This window comes from Notolepis coatsorum (assembly GCF_963971535.1).
Source record: "Notolepis coatsorum genome assembly, chromosome: 6".
Classification (NCBI taxonomy): Eukaryota; Metazoa; Chordata; class Actinopteri; order Aulopiformes; family Paralepididae; genus Notolepis; species Notolepis coatsorum.
The window spans coordinates 45919094-45937907 of record NC_140170.1 but is presented as its reverse complement, the minus strand read 5'-3'; the positions used below and the strand labels follow the sequence as shown (position 1 = coordinate 45937907).

Genomic DNA, 18814 nt, shown 5'->3' with positions numbered 1-18814 from the left:
AAGTGCCTTGAAAGGGAATGAGATGTGAGGCCCCCTGCCAACGCAACCGCACACCATCTGCCGCCTCTGGGATCAGATAAGTTATAACCTGTAAATCTGCCGTGTGTCGCCAGCACTGACGCCATCCAATCATTCCTACTGTCTCCGAGAAGAAATGAGATCATAGAGGGAGTGGGTATCTGCTCTATTCTGTCTGCTTCCTGATAGAGGGCCAATGCGGAACCCATGCTGCTTTGATTTAGAAATCAGATTGGTTTTGAGGAGATGATTTAATATGTATTATGGAATAAAATATATATTTTTGTGCTGGATAGATGGATGAGCCTGATCACTTGTATGAAACCTTCTGTGGAACTCCACTCCCCTTTTCCACACCTTTTTGTTAACGACTTTTGGACCCCTACCTCTATTTCCTACTTGGTTAATGATGTTGTTGTTCGCTAAAGAGTCCTTTCTCTGCACAATCCATGCTTCCATTCTTCACACTGGATACCCGGATTTTATTGTGCTGAGAAAGGACTCCACCCTTCAACAACATTGGAAATAGGGCTTAGGGGTCCAACATTTCTTTAAAAAGGTCAATGCTTTACATGCAGTATTTTGACTAAAGAGAGGGGTGGGGTGTCTCCCCTTCTATTCTTCATTTTCCATGGATGCACTGCAGAGCTACTTACGCTCAGCGATGAGGAGGGGAGGGTAGAAGAGGAAGTAGCCCACCAGCTCGGCGGTCAGCTGGTTGAGCAGGCCACTGGAGACAGTTCCGTTTAGAATCGCATCCTGGTTCCGCACCAGGTACACCAGGGAGACTGACGGAGAACCTGGCTCCTGGAACACACTCTGGATCTGAGGACAAAGAGAGAGAGAGAGAGAGAGAGAGAGAGAGAGAGAGAGAGAGAGAGAGAGAGAGAGAGAGAGAGAGAGAGAGAGAGAGAGAGAGAGAGAGAGAGAGAGAGAGAGAGATGTTGTTGATGTTACATGCTTTAATTGAATAATTTAAATAATGGAAATGTAAAATGACGGTATTATCTTGTGGCTTTAAGTGCACACACACAAGCAGACTTTTGTGCACTTACCTACACACACACATACATACATACACAGACACACACACACACACCTACATACACAAGTATATTGTATGATGATACTATATGGTTGACTTAAGTCAAGATGTGCCCTAAATGATTGCATTATGTTGTTCCAGACACAGTTTCCATACACAATGCATTATAAACTCCACTTCGTGCCGGACCGAACAATGACACCTTAGCTATGATATAATCACAATATATCATGGCCTGAAGTGGGCTATTGCTTTTATAAAACAGTCACCAAGTATATGGCAATATGAAAGTTATAGACACATTCCAATTTAATTCCAAGTTTTTATTACTAATTTAATAAATTATTTATAGATCTTCCTGGCTGCCTGCATATATGCAGGGCGGTTGCTCTGCAATGTACATTAGCTTGTTTATTTTTAGCCCCACTAGAGAGAGAGAGAGAGAAACGGTGACAGCCAGGTTACAGCAGGGGTGCAATCCTTGACAATAATGAGTAAGCAGCTGCTAACTTAGCATTAGAAACTCTTCATAAATAGAGTCTGAGAGCTGTTCAGAGCGCATTCGGGGGCGACAGTGGCTCAGGAGATGGAACGGTCGTCAGGAAAGTTCCCAGTTCGATTTCGGTTTCTCCCGGCAGCGTGTTGAAGTGTCCTTGATCTCAAGCCACTTAATCCCTAACTGCTCCCTGTCAGGATTGGGGGGGGGGGGGTGTAGGACACACACGCAGACACACACAAAAAGGGGAATCTTAAAGTGACCCCAGATGAGTAACCACTGGCATCGCTGAGCGATGAGAGAGGGTGGGGAAAACACAAGAATAAAATAAATACAAATAAAAGCTGTAGGAAACACAAAACACCAGTATAAAATAACTGGGGGGAAAACCCCAAAGTAACCACCACTGCCTAGCAGTAAAACATTATTATTTAAAAAAGAAAACAGCACTAGAGACAGAGAAAACCCTAGAAGCATGAGCTTGGGACACTCCCCCGATGAGCAGGTTGGCACCTTGCATGGTCGCCTCCGCCATCGGTGTGTGAATGTGTGAATGAATGGGTAGAATATGAGGCATAAGTTGTAAAGTGCTTTGGTGCTTTGAAAATGCAATCCATTAACCATCCATTTACCGTTTGGACCAAGCTGCCAATGACCCAATGTTAACTGGTTAGAGTTGCTAGCTAATGCTAACACAACATTAGCAGCCCGACAAACAAACAGCCCAACAGAGAAGAGAGCCACGATCCCATTTGTATTCTGTTCCAGCCGATTCCTCATGCTACATTACACGCTACACTAAAAATAGTTTCATTGTTGCGTAGCAGCTAACGCTAGCTCTAGTTATCTTATTTGAAATAGCTCCATGATGACCAGAATGCGCTCTCTGAGCCACAAGACAAAGCCACTGCCTGTCAGCCTTGATGCTGCGTTTAGTCTGCCATGATATTTGGTCTACATTTAGTATGTCACGCCGAAGCAGAAGCAGCAGATACCACTTATTTGGGTTAGCTAAACTGGGGTCGGTTGTACAAAACACCTTCAGTTTTATCCTTAAGTAAGACACTTATGGCTTAATGTCTCCTTAGCTGAGGGTCCTTACTTAAGCCCGATGGGCCCGGGATTTATTTCACATCACAAATAGATCAATACAGTCCGTATTAAGTGATGTTGTGTTTCTTTTTCAAGACCCTAACCCTATCAAAAAGGCAGTCCAAGCAGGGCGGCTGGGTAGCGCAGTGGAGAATGCACTCGCCTACCACCGCAGAGACTCTGGGGATCGAATCCAGCTGTCAGCGGTACCTCCGGCTTGGTCAGTCGTCCCTACTAACACAATTGGCAGTGTTAGCGGGTGGGAAGCCGGGCGGGGTATGTGTGTCCTGGTCGTTGTAAACTGCGGTTCCTACTGGTCGGTCGGGGCGCCTGTTCAGCAGGGAAGGGATCGGGGGGAAATAGCTTGAACCTCTGCACGCGTTACATTCCCCCGGTGAGAGTCCTCACTGTCAGGTGAAAAGAAGCGGCTGGCTGACTCCACATGTATCGGAGGAGGCGTGTGGTAGTTCTACACCCTCCCTAGGCCGACAGTGGGACAATGCGCGCAACGACCAGGAAGGCAATTGGCATAACGACTAAATTGGGATGGGAGCAAAAATACAGAAAAAGTGAGATTTTTTTTTTAAAAAGCAGTCCAAATTTATATTTTCAGCACTACGTTTGTTTACCAAAGATTTTAAGCGTTATTAGCTAAATATGAGCTTATAAAAATCTCTGCACATTGCATCGGAAACCGGATGATTTAGACGTGAGGAAATGAAATCGCCGTAGTCCTAAGAACGAGGAGACCCAGGGATTCGAAATGTCATACAACTACACTACCCAGCTCACACCAGCCGCAGACATAGGAAGCCTAACCATTTATTTTTTTCACAAATATTGATGTGAATGTCGTGATTAAATCTCATGGGTCGAACAAACCACAACGTTATTGCCATAAAATACGATATTGTTTCTTTACCTTTCTGTGAACGTCAAAAAAAACGACATCACAAACCGGTAAGAAATGGCGGAGCTATGGACATTTTACAAAAGTAACTGTACTTACAGTAGATTTCATTCAGTCTTTGCTGCCCTGTACCGGGCACCTGGTGGTACTAAATCCAGGTTTAATTCTCATTTTAAAGATGAGATTTGGACCGATCCATAGATGTATGACTTGGCCATAATAAGGTCATTTATAGGCCTGATATTCTATATTCTATATTCATATTTCATATTGCATGTGTCCAGATGGCAACATTTTGTACTGTATCTTCAAACCCCCTGTAAATCATCTATCCTTTGTTAATTTTTGTTAGCATGGTGTTATTCACCGTCAAAGATAGATATTAGAAAAACTAATAATAATTATTTATATTCTCCCTTGGTTCGTTGCAATTTACTCAAGCATAGTAACAGAATATTTCTGAGACTGGGAATAAATTCCCTGAGTTCCATTGCTGTCCTTAGATCCCAAGAACATGCAAATGGACCTTGTAGAAGTGGAGCAATCTTCCATCTACTTACTTTTAGGGGAATTTTCTGAAAATATGGCTGGGGCTTAACAGGTTGAATGGTTTCTTTTGCTAAGGTATTTCGTTCAATGGTTTAATTCACTCCTTGAGTATAAGAAAATCTTAAATACTTAAGTGATCATTTTAAGGAAACCTTAAGGAGAAGACTTAAGGGTGTTTTGTGTAACCGCTTTTATTTCAAGGAAACCTTAACTTGGATTTTGAGGAAAATCTTAACTTAAGGTGTTTTGTGCAACCGGCCCCTGGTTCTTAGCATGGTCGGTTTCTAGCGTTTTTTTTTATTTTATTTTTTACATTTAGCAGGCGATTATTTTCCTCACTACCCGCTCTGTCTCTGGGTGTGTGTGTGTGTGTGCGTGTATGTGCGTTTATGTGACGTAAGCTGGGCGAGTTCTCTGAGAGCACCGTGGATAAGTACAGCCATACAATCTAGCAAGAATTAAACCCATTTACTGTGACGTTTGGGGCTTTTGCTCTCACCTGGGAGCAAAAGCCCTGGCGTTGCCCTGGGGTATATCACCTATCCTTCTGTCCTGATTGTCCTAATTGCTCTGATGAATGCCTGCTGTGTCTTGTGTGCCCTCCTTCATGTGTTCCCCTGGTATGCTGTTAACGTTGTCAGTTGTTCACTGATCCCCTACGTGAGTGCTCTGTCAGAAGCATTTGCTATCGCTCCCGTTTGGAGGATACTCGTCATACCGCGGTCGCTATCGCGCTTAGCCTGATTGTATTCGTGTTTATTATTGAGTGTATGTACCTTTTTTGATGTGTGCCCTGCAACATCATCCAGTATCGCTTTCTGATTGTTTATTCCGTTTTTGGAGACTGACTGTCTCCCATTTCCTTTCCCCTGTTTAAAGTATTTATTTTTCGTATTCGACTTTTGCAGAGATAGTTTTTGTGTCGCCTTTTCTTTCGTTACATTATACCGGGTTGTGGAGACTGCGCGTCTCACCCGTATCATTTGCTACGTGCCACCCTATGCTCCGTTGTTCACAATAAAGAAACATTGTTTAAATTGTGAAAGAGCAACCATCGTTTCCGACTCATCCATTCTTCTCTGCACATGGGTCCAGCACACCTACCCCAACGCTAACAATTCACAAGTCGTATTAAGTTTTGCAAATAAGGAAACAGATATAGAACATTTCAAAGCACTAAAAAATACCATTTCTCTATTTTGACCGATTTCTGAAATGCGCTGCATTTTCGGCATTTATGAAGAATCCTCTCGGCAGAGACAAGGCGGTTTTCACACCTTTGTTCTCCCGCACGTGGGAGCACACAGGAGCTCCGACCCCAGAGGGTCAAGGCTACCCTCACTAACCACGCAGAGTGATACTGAATTGTTCAAAAGAATTAGACATCATAGCATACTATACCGCGGCTATGAACCAAACGGATTGCTTGATTTGGTCTACCCATTTTGTATATTGGGCAATTACAGTCTCATTCTCCAAGGACTTACGACAAAAAGGGCTTTTTCTTAGGGCCATTTGAGACCTTTTCGGGACGATTTTGGGATTCACCAACCGTCCCAATAAAACATATATAATTAATATTTTATTATAATATATTGTCTATATTCATGTCTTGCCCGAAAAGGTCTCAAATGGCCCTAAGAGAAAGCCCTTTTTGTCGTAAGTCTGTTGGAGAATGAGCCTGTGTGGTATTTACATTTTACATTTACATTTAGTCATTTAGCTGACGCTTTCATCCAAAGCAACTTACAAGTTCTGTACGACAAATCATCAGGAAGGGCACAACTCTATCAGCTGAGTAACAATGTTCATCAAAGTGTTGCGTGTTACAGTGTAGGTTAGTTTATTAGGACAAATGCATGACAGTAAGGTTAGTTGGGGTTAGATATTATTATTTTATTTTTTTCATTATTTCAGATAATGGTTGAAGAAGTGCGTCTTTAGTCGACGGCGAAAGATTGGGCGGTATCGTGGGAAAGGCCCTGTCACAGTCGCCATAATAAAGTGGATGATAGGAGATACCATATATGGGGGAAAATCCCATCTCGGTTCTCCGTGGACATAAATATTTCAGACGATGAATTATGAATGGCCACATATCTATACTGCCTGTTGGGCCTGCTAGGGATCTAGTTTATCATTAAGATGGTATGTTCATGTAGGCTATATCCTGCAGTCATGGGAGAACCACAGAGAGAGAGAGAGAGAGAGAGAGAGAGAGAGAGAGAGAGAGAGAGAGAGAGAGAGAGAGAGAGAGAGAGAGAGAGAGAGAGAGAGAGAGAGAGAGAGAGAAAGAGAGAGACAGAGAGAGATAGAGAGAGAGATAGAGAGAGAGAAAAAAGGAAGAAGGGGGAGCTGAATTGTGAGACACTTTTGAGTTTTCAGTTTAAACAAGCATTTATTGTGCATTTGTGACTTGTACACTAATACAAAGTAACATGTTACTGTACTTTAATCACATTACTTTCTCCTGTAACTAAGTAATGCATTACTGTTCACATTTTGATAATAACGATACAGATATTGATCACTTGCGTTACATACCATAGTCTCTACATTCTCATTCCCCCTCCTCTATAACTTTGATGTGATCATGACGAGCCCTTCTAGTTTAGAACAAAAAAACTCCAGCTCATCACTGGTTCAAGTGTCTGTGAGAGAGGAGGGAGACAGGAGGAGCTACGTCATGATTACTCCCTCTAATGAGAGGCATTCAAATAGTGTGATGATAACTCCCTCTTTATTGGTATATAGCCTAATTAACCCGTATAGCTTATGGCTTGTGTTCATCCCCTTGCCTGTCTCCCATTTCCTGTCACACAATACTTTAGTTTAGGCTGAGAGGATAAATGTTATTCCCTCTTTTTTCGCATAATTAGCTCATCGAGACATTCCTCTCATTTATAACTTGTTTTCATTCGCTGCTGGAGAAGAGCAGAAGAGGAGACACACAGCAAGGACACTTGACAGCAGAGTGCCAACTGTTTTCCCCAAGGTGTTATGCAAAGCCTGACCCAGGGCTGTCAGTTTATCGCGTTAAGTAGATTAATTAATTACACAGTTGTGAAAATTAACACAAAATTAATAAAATATATATATATTTTTTTTCAATATTTTTTAACTCATTCATTCCATAAGAACGTAGAATACACATTTACAGACTTTTTTTTTTATATGGTCCATTTGCATGTTCTTGGTATCTGATTCTAGGGACATCTATGGATCTCAGGGAATGTATTCCCAGTGTCAGAAATACTGTGTCTGTTACTAGGCTTGAGTAAATTGTAACGAACCAAATGAGAATATCAATACATTTTTTTTAATCTTTGACTGTGAATAACACCATGCTCAAATTGACCAGACCTGAAAAATCGAAGCAAATGAATAAATGGAAGATGATTAAACAGAAGGTTTTGTAGATACAGTACTGAATTCTGCCATCCGGACACAGGCCATTTGAAATATGATTATAAAATATAGAATATCAGGCCTAAAATGGTTATGCGATTAAAATGCGATTAATTAGATTAATTAATTAATTACAAATCCTGTAATTAATTAGATAAAAAAAAAATGATCGCCTGACAGCACTAATTAAAACTCTTTGATGAGAACGCATCACAGGCAGTTTTAGGTGTAATGCAAAAGTAATGTCACAAGTAGTGTAATGAATTACTTTCTAATTTGTAATGTAATTTGTCAAGAGAAGTAATGTGTATTTTTATTTCTTTTTGCAACCCCAACACCGACTAATACACATTAGAATAGTAGCTTAAAATCGATACAAAATCCTAAATTAAGTACTTAAGTACTGTAATACATTCACCAAAAACAGTTACTCCACAACTCTACAGAATCTATTCAAAGTCCTCTAAATCCCTCATTAGCAGATACAGTAGTATTAGAAATCCATTTTAAGCCTCGCTCTCATCATAAAAAAACCTTTGCAACTGTCCCCCACTTCTCCCGTCATTCGTCCTAGTCATGCAAATTGCCATCTTTGCTGCCTCGGGATAAAATTTAACAGTTGCTATTTTACTGTCCTTTGCCGACAGTAACTTACACCCAAAACATACAACATGTATTGGGAGAGAGAGAGAGAAAAAGAGAAAGTGAGAGAGAGAGAAAAGGAAGTGAAAAGGAAGACAGAAATCCACTGGGTTTGCATGAACAGCAGAACATACATGTAGAGTGGCATAAGTATATAACATTTTACAAACTAACCCTGCTTGCATATCCATCTCCAGTAATAAAACATATTGTACCTTAAATGGTCATTCTGGTATTTTTAAACCTGGACCCTATCAAAAATAATTCTCTTCTCTTTCTTTCTTTTTTTGAACCTACTTTCTATAGAAGCATCTAAGAGTGAAGTTCTTAACAGTTCTTAACCAGTTCGAAACAAGGCGGACATTAATACAATTTGCAATCAATCAATCAATCAAACCAATAACCCACGCTCACTGCATTCTTGCCTTGAAACAGCGCACCTCCGAGCTGCTTCCACATGGAGGCAACTTCTCTTTTTTTTGTAACTACTTTTTCTGCGGATGGTTTTGTCAATAAATCTTCAATTAATGTGTGTTTATTGTATAGCAATAAGGTTGGATGAATTCGGCCATTGTATAAAAGCATTACATCACACGACAGAGTGTGTTATAGATAGTTATTAGATCACGCCTATGGGGGTCTAACAACCCTCGGCTGCGCCTCTGGCCTAACAACCACCCATAGGCGTGATCTAATTTCTATAACCCACTCTGTCTCGTGATGTAATGCTTAAATATTTGGGAATTGGTCCAGTATTGAGCGAGATAGCTTCAGCTGACATTCGCAAAACAGGCTGCAATGTAATCATTACATGTCAAAGTATGACCACTAAAAGTGTTTGTTTTTGCCACTGACAGGAGTGTCTGAAGAGTCTTCTATTTCTTACAGGTTTAAAAATACTGGAATTACAGCACACCCTCACACGTATCGAATATATTCTACTGGAATATGGTTTCAAATAGCCTCTGGAGATGTGCTGAAATGCTGGTTAACACACTACAGTGTTTATTAAACTCTGGTTTGGGACTTGCTTACAGACTTATTACAGTATTTTATTAAGCCTGCATGAGACAACATTTTCTTAACTAGGGAGACATACATATATACACACTTATTAGGTATATCTGTACACTTAATAGAGTGGCTCAACACACTCTAGATCCACAAAGAATGGATTGCACGGTGCAGGTTGCACCCTTACTTACAATTCATTATGAATTGAAAATGGGGGACCCTGATGTAAACAAGACGAAAGTCTTTCTCTGGTCTGCATCCCCTTAACAATTGTGTGTATTGAGCTGTACTGTATTGTCCCCATTCTGCAATCTGTTAATACAATTTTCAATCAATCAATCAATCAAATAACAACCGCTAACTTCACTGTTAGATGGCATGCTTTGTAGCAACCTATGTATAGATGTAGCACTGTCTATCTGTATGTCATATATGTTATGATGCATTGAAAATGGGGGACCCTGATGTAAACAAGACGAAAGTCTTTCTCTGGTCTGCATCCCCTTAACAATTGTGTGTATTGAGCTGTACTGTATTGTACCCATTCTGCAATCTGTTAATAAAGTTTTCAATCAATCAATCAATCAAATAACAACCGCTAACTTCACTGTTAGATGGCATGCTTTGTAGCAACCTGCCTCTGCAAAAGGACACTGTCGCACGAAGCGATTTCACTGGATGTCCCGGACACAATGGAAGTATGGATATATTCGTAACGAATAATAATAAAAAAAGATACCGTTAACTGGAATATGTTAGTTGTTTACACAATGTTGGATTATGTAATTGGGTTTGTTAAATGGCATGCTTTGAAGCACCGCACCTCCCAGCTGCTTCTAGACACGGAGGTAACTTATTATTATAATTTTTTTTACCTACTTTTTCTGCGGATGGTTTTGTGAATAAATCTCCATTATGCTTCAATTACTGTGTGTTTATTGTATAGCAATAAGGTTGGATGAATTCGGCCATTGTATAAAAGTATTACACCACTTGAAGTCGTGTGTTATAGAAATTAGATCACGCCTATGGCGGTCTAACGACCCTCGGCTGCGCCTCGGGCCTAACAACCACCCATAGGCATGATCTAATTTCTATAACACACTCCGTCGCGTGATGTAATGCTTAAATACTCTACATTGAGTCTGTCGTACTGTAAGTCTTTTCATACGTAGTCATCATAAACAGGTACAGTACCTCTACAGTGAGTCTGTTGTAGGTTTCCAGTACTTTGTCTTGAGCCTCGTCAAAGGCATTCCCCATCCTCTGCTCCAACATCTGGACAAAACTGCAGGAGTAAATGTTGTCTGTTGGACCGACAAACCTCAGGACTAGGAGAGAGAGAGAGAGAGAGAGAGAGAGAGAGAGAGAGAGAGAGAGAGAGAGAGAGAGAGAGGGAGAAAAAGAGACGTAGAGAGAGAGATGGAGACAAGTGTTTAGACAAGCTTTCAGGAAGCTAAGTTTAAATTCTCAGCTGGGTTTCTTGACATAGATAAGTGGAATAGGTAGGTGGGTGTCAGGCCAGCAAAAAAGTGCCAGTCCCAGGAAAAACAGGAGATTAATAATGTTATTTGGTAAGCTACCACTTTGCATTAGAGCTTGATAACGAAAGGTGAATAACATGGTAACACCAGGGTAATAACAATGTAATAACAGAGTAATACCAGTTACCAGTAATTAAGATAAGATACTCCTTTATTGATCCTCTTGGGGAAATGCAGGTGTCATAGCAGCATGGGGGAGGGGGGAGGGGATGTATAGGTATGGGCAGGATAATAGAAAGACAACAAATAGGCAATCACATTTTTATCTGAATATAAAATATGAGAACATTAAACAGTATACATAAAGGTGCAGATGAGGGTCTGTATACCCTCGGTCATAATATCATAATATACGTTATAGTACACAGTCAGTGTAGGGTTTAGTGGTTAAGAGTCATTTCTTTTTTTTTATCTACTTTTTCTCCCCATTTTCAATTTTTCTCCCATCCCAATTTCGTATTATCCAATTCTCCCCTCCCCTGTCTCGAACGTTGTTTGGCCATGCCGCCCACTGGTCGGCTGCAGTGAGGACGAAGCCTTGCATCACGTGTCCCCTCCGGTACTCGAGAAGGCAGCCGTCGCATCTTTTCACCTGCACAGCACGATCTCTCAGTGGCGAGGAGTAACGCGTGGGAGGCTCACGCCACCCCCGATACTTCCTGATTCTGCTGTACAGGCGCACCAACCGACCTGTAGGAGTCGCTGTCCACAACGTCTGATCCCCACCCACCGGCTTTCCCACCCCCCAATACTGCCAATTGTATTAGTATGAACGACCAGCCAAGCCGGAAGCAACGCAGAGAGCTGGGCTCGAACCCAGCATCTCCTGCGTTAGTGCCTTGCCCACTGCGCCACTTAGCCGCCCCCTAAGAGTAATTTCTAATAGTTCTCAAGCTCTGCCGCCGTTAGTTCTTCAGACTGGAGGGGCGCTCCAGTAGCACACCATATAGCGCGCTGAGTCGCGAAGCGGTCGTCCCGGGTTCGTTTCCCAGTCCCGGTGACCATTTGCCGCATGTCTTCCCTGCTTCTCCTCCCGTTCTCCCTCTCTCCTCTATCGGTCCTGCGTGGCCAGAAAAAGCTGTGAAATGCTAATAAAGATAATTAAAAAAAAAAAAAAATCTTCAGACTGGTAAAATTACTGCAGCAGTCTATTGCACACAATAAAGGACCTGAGTCTCCTCAGGAAGAACAGCCTGCGTTGTCCCTTCCTGTAGAGGGCCGCTTCTTGCCTCTCTGGTAGTTTGCTGATGTTGAGTTGGAGGTGGTTGCTGTCGCTCCACCCTACAAAGTTCTCCACCAGGGCTCTATACTCTGTACAGTGGAGGAGGCGTCTGAGAACTTCTGTAGGTGGTACCCACTCGAGTTGTAGCAGAAGTCGGAGGTGTAGAGGGTGAACAGGAATGGTGAGAGCACAGTTCCTTGGGGGGCACCGGTGTTACTCACCGGCACATCTGACTGGCTGCCCTGCAGTCTGATGTACGGTGGTCTGTTGGTGAGGTTGTCGGTGATCCAGGCCACCAGGCGATGCTCCAGCCGCATCACTGTGAGCTTCTTTGCTAGCCACAAATACTGGATGCTGTTAAAGGCGCTGGAGAAGTCGAAGAACATGATCTCACTGCACTGCACGGTCTCTGTAGAACAAACTGCAGATTGTCGAGGGAGTCACTCATCAGGGGCTTGAGATGTTGCAAGACCAGACTCTCAAAGGTCTTCATGACATGTGACATCAGAGCGACTGGCCTGTAGTTGTTGAGGGTGCTTGGGCATTGGGACAATGCAGGAGGTCTTTTAGAGCTGGGGCTCCAGCCTCAGGCAGAGGTTGAAGAGGTGCAGTGGAGCTGTATGCCTCCTTTGCATTAGCATACAGCAGCTCCAGTGTCCAGTTTTGTCTGGTCTTGCATGTGACATACTGGGTGAAGTTTGTCAGGGTTTCTGATCGTTTGACACTATTTACCATTAATTACCACCAGTAGTTACTAATAGTAGTTACAACTTGTATTTACCCTCCTGTAACCTTATAATATCCTGAGACCATGGTTTGAATACAAGAACAGTAAAAGGTGGAAGAAGGTATCCTTCAGAGAAGGATACAAGTAAGAACAATCCAAGGCAGACATTGTTCATTGTCAAGACATTAAGATTCTGGAAGGAGAAGTGTTGGAAAAGGTAGACAACTTCACCTACCTGGGCAGCATGGTTAACAGGCAAGGTGGAACAGATGCTGATGTGAGAGCCAGGATTGGCCAGAGGAGCCTTTCTCCAACTAAAAAACATCTGGAGCTCAAGAGACATTTCCATCACAACCAAGAGCAGGATCTTTAACACCAATGTGAAGTCAGTCCTACTCTATGGCGCTGAGACCTGGAGGACCACTGTCACCACAACCAATAAACTACAAGCTTTCCTAAACACCTGTCTGCGCCGAATCCTCCAGATTTGCTGGCCTAACACCATCAGCAACAAAGACCTGTGGCAACGAACACAACAACAACCAGCAGAGAAAGAGATTCTCCAACGGCGTTGGAGATGGATTGGCCATACACTCCGTAAACCATCCCTGAGCATCACAAGACAATCTCTCAGGTGGAACCCCCAAGGGAAAAGAAAGAGAGGCCGACCACGGGGTAAAAGGCGTAAGTAAGTAAGTAAGTAAGTAAGTAAGTAAGTAAGTAAGTAAGTAAGTAAGTAAGTAAGTAAGTAAGTAAGTAAGTAAGTAAGTAAGTAAGTAAGTAAGTAAGTAAGTAAGTAAGTAAGTAAGTAAGTAAGTAAGTAAGTAAGTAAGTAAGTAAGTAAGTAAGTAAGTAAGTAAGTAAGTAAGTAAGTAAGTAAGACATTAAAAAAGTTAATTTACTGGCCAGTTCATTACAGAACAATGATGCCAATGAACCAACATGTTCTAAATATTAGCCCTGAAGATCAAATGATAGGATTAAGGATTACAAATGAAAAGGAAAGCAACAGTTGTGATTGGAGGAGCAAGAAAAGAGGGCGGGTTTGCGATAGGTCAATTAAGATGTCTGGCAGATATCCTTCTCTCTACACACACACAAATATGAGTAGAAATATAGATGTCTGCTGTACTGACTAAACTGGGAGAGTGAGTCGTAAGCTGCGTTAACGTTAGTTTATAGGACAGTCATGGCTAGAAGGCATCCACATTACTGCCGGCTGCCTATAGAGACAGAGTGCAAAAATAGGTCTCGCCCGGAGAGGGGAAAACATTCCATCACTCTCCATTGACTTTGCATTGTGTGACAGACAGTGCCTCCTTGTCATTTCGGTCTGCTAGCAAACATACCTAAAACATACTGTGTGGTGGGATGCACTATTTTTCACCCGGAACAATCTTCAGTCAAAACTCCAGCTTGATCACTTTGTTCCTTTTAACTCAGTTCAAACAAATCACTGTTTCTGATCCTGACTGTGACTTGTGATAATAGAGATATTAAATGATTGATACATGCGATATGACATTTTTTACTGTAAGCTATTCCTTTTTATCACTTTATCAATTTCTACTGTATTGTCTCTGAATGTCTGTTTCATTGTGTAACCACCGCTGCTATGTTTGTCCAAGTCTCCCTTGGAAGAGAGCTTTTGAATCTCAATGGGGCTTTCCTGGTAAAATAATGGCAACATTTTTATTCAGGCATTATTATTTAAAACTATTTTAAGACCTTAACCGGAATATGGCCAGTAGCGGGGTTACTCCATGTAAATGTAGCCGCTGACGAGGAGAATGATATTCAGTAATAGACACCCATGAGATGAGTTGTTGTCCGTCTGGCCCTGAGAAGAGGAACAACGCTCAATATATCAGAAACAGACATTGTTTATGTTTTCCCTGTCTCCCTTCCAATCATCTTCTCTCTCTCTCTCTCTCTCTCTCTCTCTCTCTCTCTCTCTCTCTCTCTCTCTCTCTCTCTCTCTCTCTCTCTCTAAAACATCTCAACAGTGAGAGAATAGGGAAACAACTGGCACAAAATTCTGCGGCTGCTAATGCATATAAGATTATGCCACGCCTCAATAATAGGAGATAAAGATTACAAGCCATTCACTGAGCGTGCGCAAAAAAACATACAGCGCATTCCAGGCTCTGCCTATGGCCAAAAGATTTGGCACATATTAATTATGAGTAAAATATACAACATGCATCAAGATGCATCAAGGAGAGGTCTGCGACCGCCCTTTTTCAATTGAACTATATCAAGCCCTGCCCTCTTTTCTTGATCCTCCAATCACAACTGTTGCTTTCCTCAAGGGGAACAATTACTTTCATTATATAGTGGGGTCAGCTCCTTAGTTATCATTTGTCTGTCAATGCAATGTTACGACGTGATGATCGAATGCAAATTGAAGTTGTGATGATCAAAATATTTCCCACTTACTAAATTAATCGTTAATCAACCCTGTAATGAATGTATTAATTGAGCCAGCACTTCTGCTACTTGCTCCCAAAAGGCTTGATTAGGGGGCGCGTGTGCCATCGCTTAATTATGAACGTATTTCTGCTGAACTGGAAACTGACTTGCTGCTTTTAGCTCTTGAACAGTTGAGTAACCTCAGTGAATTTGCAGGGGGGGTGATTAATCAGAGTTTTCTCATCACGTCACTGCTCAAGAACCACCCTGGCGACTCCTTCGCAGTGGCGAGGTGGTAGTAGTGGAGTGCAGGATCACTGTATTTTAACGGTGATTAGGTCGACAGCAAGGTATTGGTCTCATTGCTCTGGATGCCCAGAAACTATACAGGTCAGTAGACCCTTCATACCTGTGTTCCCATTCTGTCATCCACCTGTCATTTCTCATTTTCTTCAGTATTTATGCTCCTCTTTCCATTCATGCATATCTCTCTCCCCCTCCCTCCCTCCCTCCCTCCCTCCCTCCCTCCCTCCCTCCCTCTCTCTCTCTCTCTCTCTCTCTCTCTCTCTCTCTCTCTCTCTCTCTCTCTCTCTCTCTCTCTCCTCTCATCTCTCTCTCTCTCTCTCTCTCTCTCTCTCTCTCTCTCTCTCTCTCTCTCTCTCTCTCCTCTCTCTCTCTCTCTCTCTCTCTCTCTCTCTCTCCTCTCTCTCTCTCTCTCTCTCTCTCCTCTCTCTCTCTCTCTCTCTCTCCATCAGACCATAACCAACCAGAGATTGTACATTCATTCTCCTCTTTAGGGGTTCCCTGTCTTGTATCTCAGGATTAATCCCACGCTCTTTCACAGCAGTGATCTGGTCGCTTGCTAATGGACGTCAGAGCTACAGTCAAAAGCATATTGGGATAGAGTGATGTCGAGTTTGAATTTTCTATGGATTTCTATGGATCTCACATCAAAAGTTGAATACAACGTAGAGTTGACATCATGTGGGCGGAGAGATAGACAGTTGCTACTACAGCATTCCGAGAGGACTACTCTGGCTGGCCGTGTGTGTTGTCAGGTGTTTTTTCTTCTTCATCCTGTCCTCCGTATTTTTGCCATTTTGACACCGTTTTACCGATTTCTCAATACAAAGCGATGTGTGAAGTGTTCCTTCCAAGGTGGCGACCCCACACAATTCTCTACGGACCAAAATAGAATAAAAACCTGTTTTCAGCTGCAGGTGCACACTGGGGCCGGCAGCCAAGTTGCCACGGGAACCAGCACAGCCCTGACCAATGGGGCGTGCTGTCTGATGTCCGACAGGAGTTTGTCAAAGCCGTAGGCGTTCAGCGCGTCGACCACCGCTGAGGATATGTAGACCGCTTTACCGCTGGTCACGTAGTAGCCCAGTGTCACATTGTGAGGGCTACATTCATCCTGCTCCACCTGTGAGAGAGAGAGAGAGAGAGAGAGAGAGAGAGAGAGAGAGAGAGAGAGAGAGAGAGAGAGAGAGAGATGAGGTGAGGTGATGAGGGTACCGTATAACCACAGTATTGAATTTTAAAACTAGGTGTGAAGAGACAAATCAGGTGTGCGAGGCCACAGAGGTTTCAAAGCAATTTGGCTCTTTGTGATGTTTGAGTTGTACTTTGCCCACCCTTTCGGAATACAAATGGGGCACAATCTATGAATATTTATGAATCCTCTCGAGGGCAGATTTCAGCAATAGCTCCGAAAGTCATGAGACTGACCAGCTAACTATATCCTCAGAGAAACACAGCCAGCCAGACAACAACTGCAGTGAGTCAAGGCCTGTATTTCTGGCTGTTTTTCCACAACCCACTCCCTTACCCGTTACTCAGTAGTATCTGTTAGCAAGGAAATTACTTCAGCCATTCTGTGCAGCTGTTGCTGCCTCCTCCACCCTCGCCTCTCCTCTCTCCAAAGTGTTAGCCAGCTGCCCCTGGCTATTCTATTCCTGTAAAACTGCCATTTCTCTTGGTACCACTAACCACTCTAGCGCTCCTCTCCTCTTCTTACCCCAGGTCACCTCAGTCTAGCAGGCCTACAGTAGGCTCGTGTGTTGTGTTCGTCTTCCATTGAAAGCTGGTGCTCTAATTGTGAAATAGTTTGAATACAAACAGTGGCTGTTGTGGTCAGTCAACTTATAGTTGGAGGAGAGACAGCAGACCAGCATCAAACTAATATGTAGGCGGCACTGATTGCTTGATTAAAAAACAGCGGGGTCCACACTAACCTACTCTTTACTAAATCAGCTACTTTACATCAAAATTGCTTTCAAGACTTGTTTGCAAGAATCTAGACAGGACCAGGGAAACGCTGCTATTTTGCTAATAATGATGATGACTAGTTGTATTGTTTGATAATAGACTGCATAAGTGGTCACACCCCCTGGTTCAAAATGCCTTCAATTTAACATTAGCCAAACGTGAGTCGGGGAATAGCCTCGCCCCTACAGAAGCAGTTATTTCATATGATGTAAATAAATACATCTTCTGCCAATAACAATAATTGTCTAGTATTTTGAGGGTGACATTGAGAAATTGTACAATCTTAAAAGCTCATATTTTAATGGAGGAGAGAACACTGCCATTACATCCTGTGAGAAACTGGGCTACTATAGCACATGCAAAGTTAAATGTTGTCAGCATTACCATTTAATTTGGCATTCACTCAGCTCTGCTCAATCTGCTCATTTATGCTAATAACAAAGTTATTAGAGAGAGAGAGAGAGGGCAGACCAAGACAGGGAGTCAAAGAGCAACAACAGACATGTTAAGCTGGTGAGAACAACACAATGGACCCTTTCCCCTGACTATACCCCAGTGATAGGAGGGAATAACACAATAATAGCCTTTAGTCCTTTATTTTGTCCATATTTATCTTCTTGAAGAGCCATTTGGATGTGTGTGTGTGTGTGTGTGTGTGTGTGTGTGTGTGTGTGTGTGTGTGTGTGTGTGTGTGTGTGTGTTGTGTGTGTGTGTGTGTGTGTGTGTGTGTGTGTGTGTGTGTTGTGTGTGTGTGTGTGTGTGTGTGCGTGCGTGCGTGCGTGCGTGCGTGCGTGCGTGCGTGTGTGTGTGTGTGTGTGCGCGCGTGCGTGTGCGTGTGTGTGCGTGTGCGTGTGTGTGTGTGTCCACGTGTGGGGATAATAGCCTCTATAAGCCAACACCTCCAGACTATTAAACAGGCCATTTCTCATCAGACTCAATGCGTTCAGCATTAGTCACCTCCCTCCGCTCGCCTCTAGCGCCATTCAGAAGATGGGTCCTTGTGAATCGAGGGGGTGGTGGGAGAAGAAAAGGATGAATATCACACAGAGCGATAACACACTCGTGGGAAAAGGATGTGACGGAGCTCGTAAGGCGAGAGAGCGCCGCCTGGTAAAAGCGTTTGGTTGGTCGTAGAGGCAAAGAAAGATAAATCTCATTTATAAAAGGAGCCACTTGTACTTGACGCGATGAAGTCGGATATCGTGTAAAACATCCTTTTAGTTGTTCTTGGGAATCTTCCCTGAAAAGCCGTCACAAGAGAATGCTTAGCGAAGTTAGCAGACGCTAAGAGCTAGAAGGAGACAAGTAACTGGATCTGTTCTCACCGGCCACTGAGCTCTGCATGTGGTGTTACAGCTGCATCCCCATGGAGGGCGACTCGGGACTAGACGGGTTTCATTCGAGCTGCTGATCTGTGGCATTGTCACTATATCCTACTACAGTATAAGTGCGGTATTCATGGCA

At 42.9% G+C, this 18814-nt stretch overlaps 1 protein-coding gene across 1 annotated transcript in view; it reads right to left on the bottom strand.

Moving 5' to 3' along the window:
- LOC311229459 (UPF0606 protein KIAA1549L-like) overlaps window positions 1-18814 on the bottom strand; it is a gene marked incomplete at both ends in the record, with an annotated part of 283918 nt that overhangs the window by 217140 nt on the left and 47964 nt on the right. The window contains 4 exon segments of the mRNA XM_084315540.1: window positions 675-843; window positions 10372-10505; window positions 16284-16310; window positions 16313-16505. Of these exon segments, the coding sequence (XP_084171666.1) occupies window positions 675-843; window positions 10372-10505; window positions 16284-16310; window positions 16313-16505 (523 nt within the window).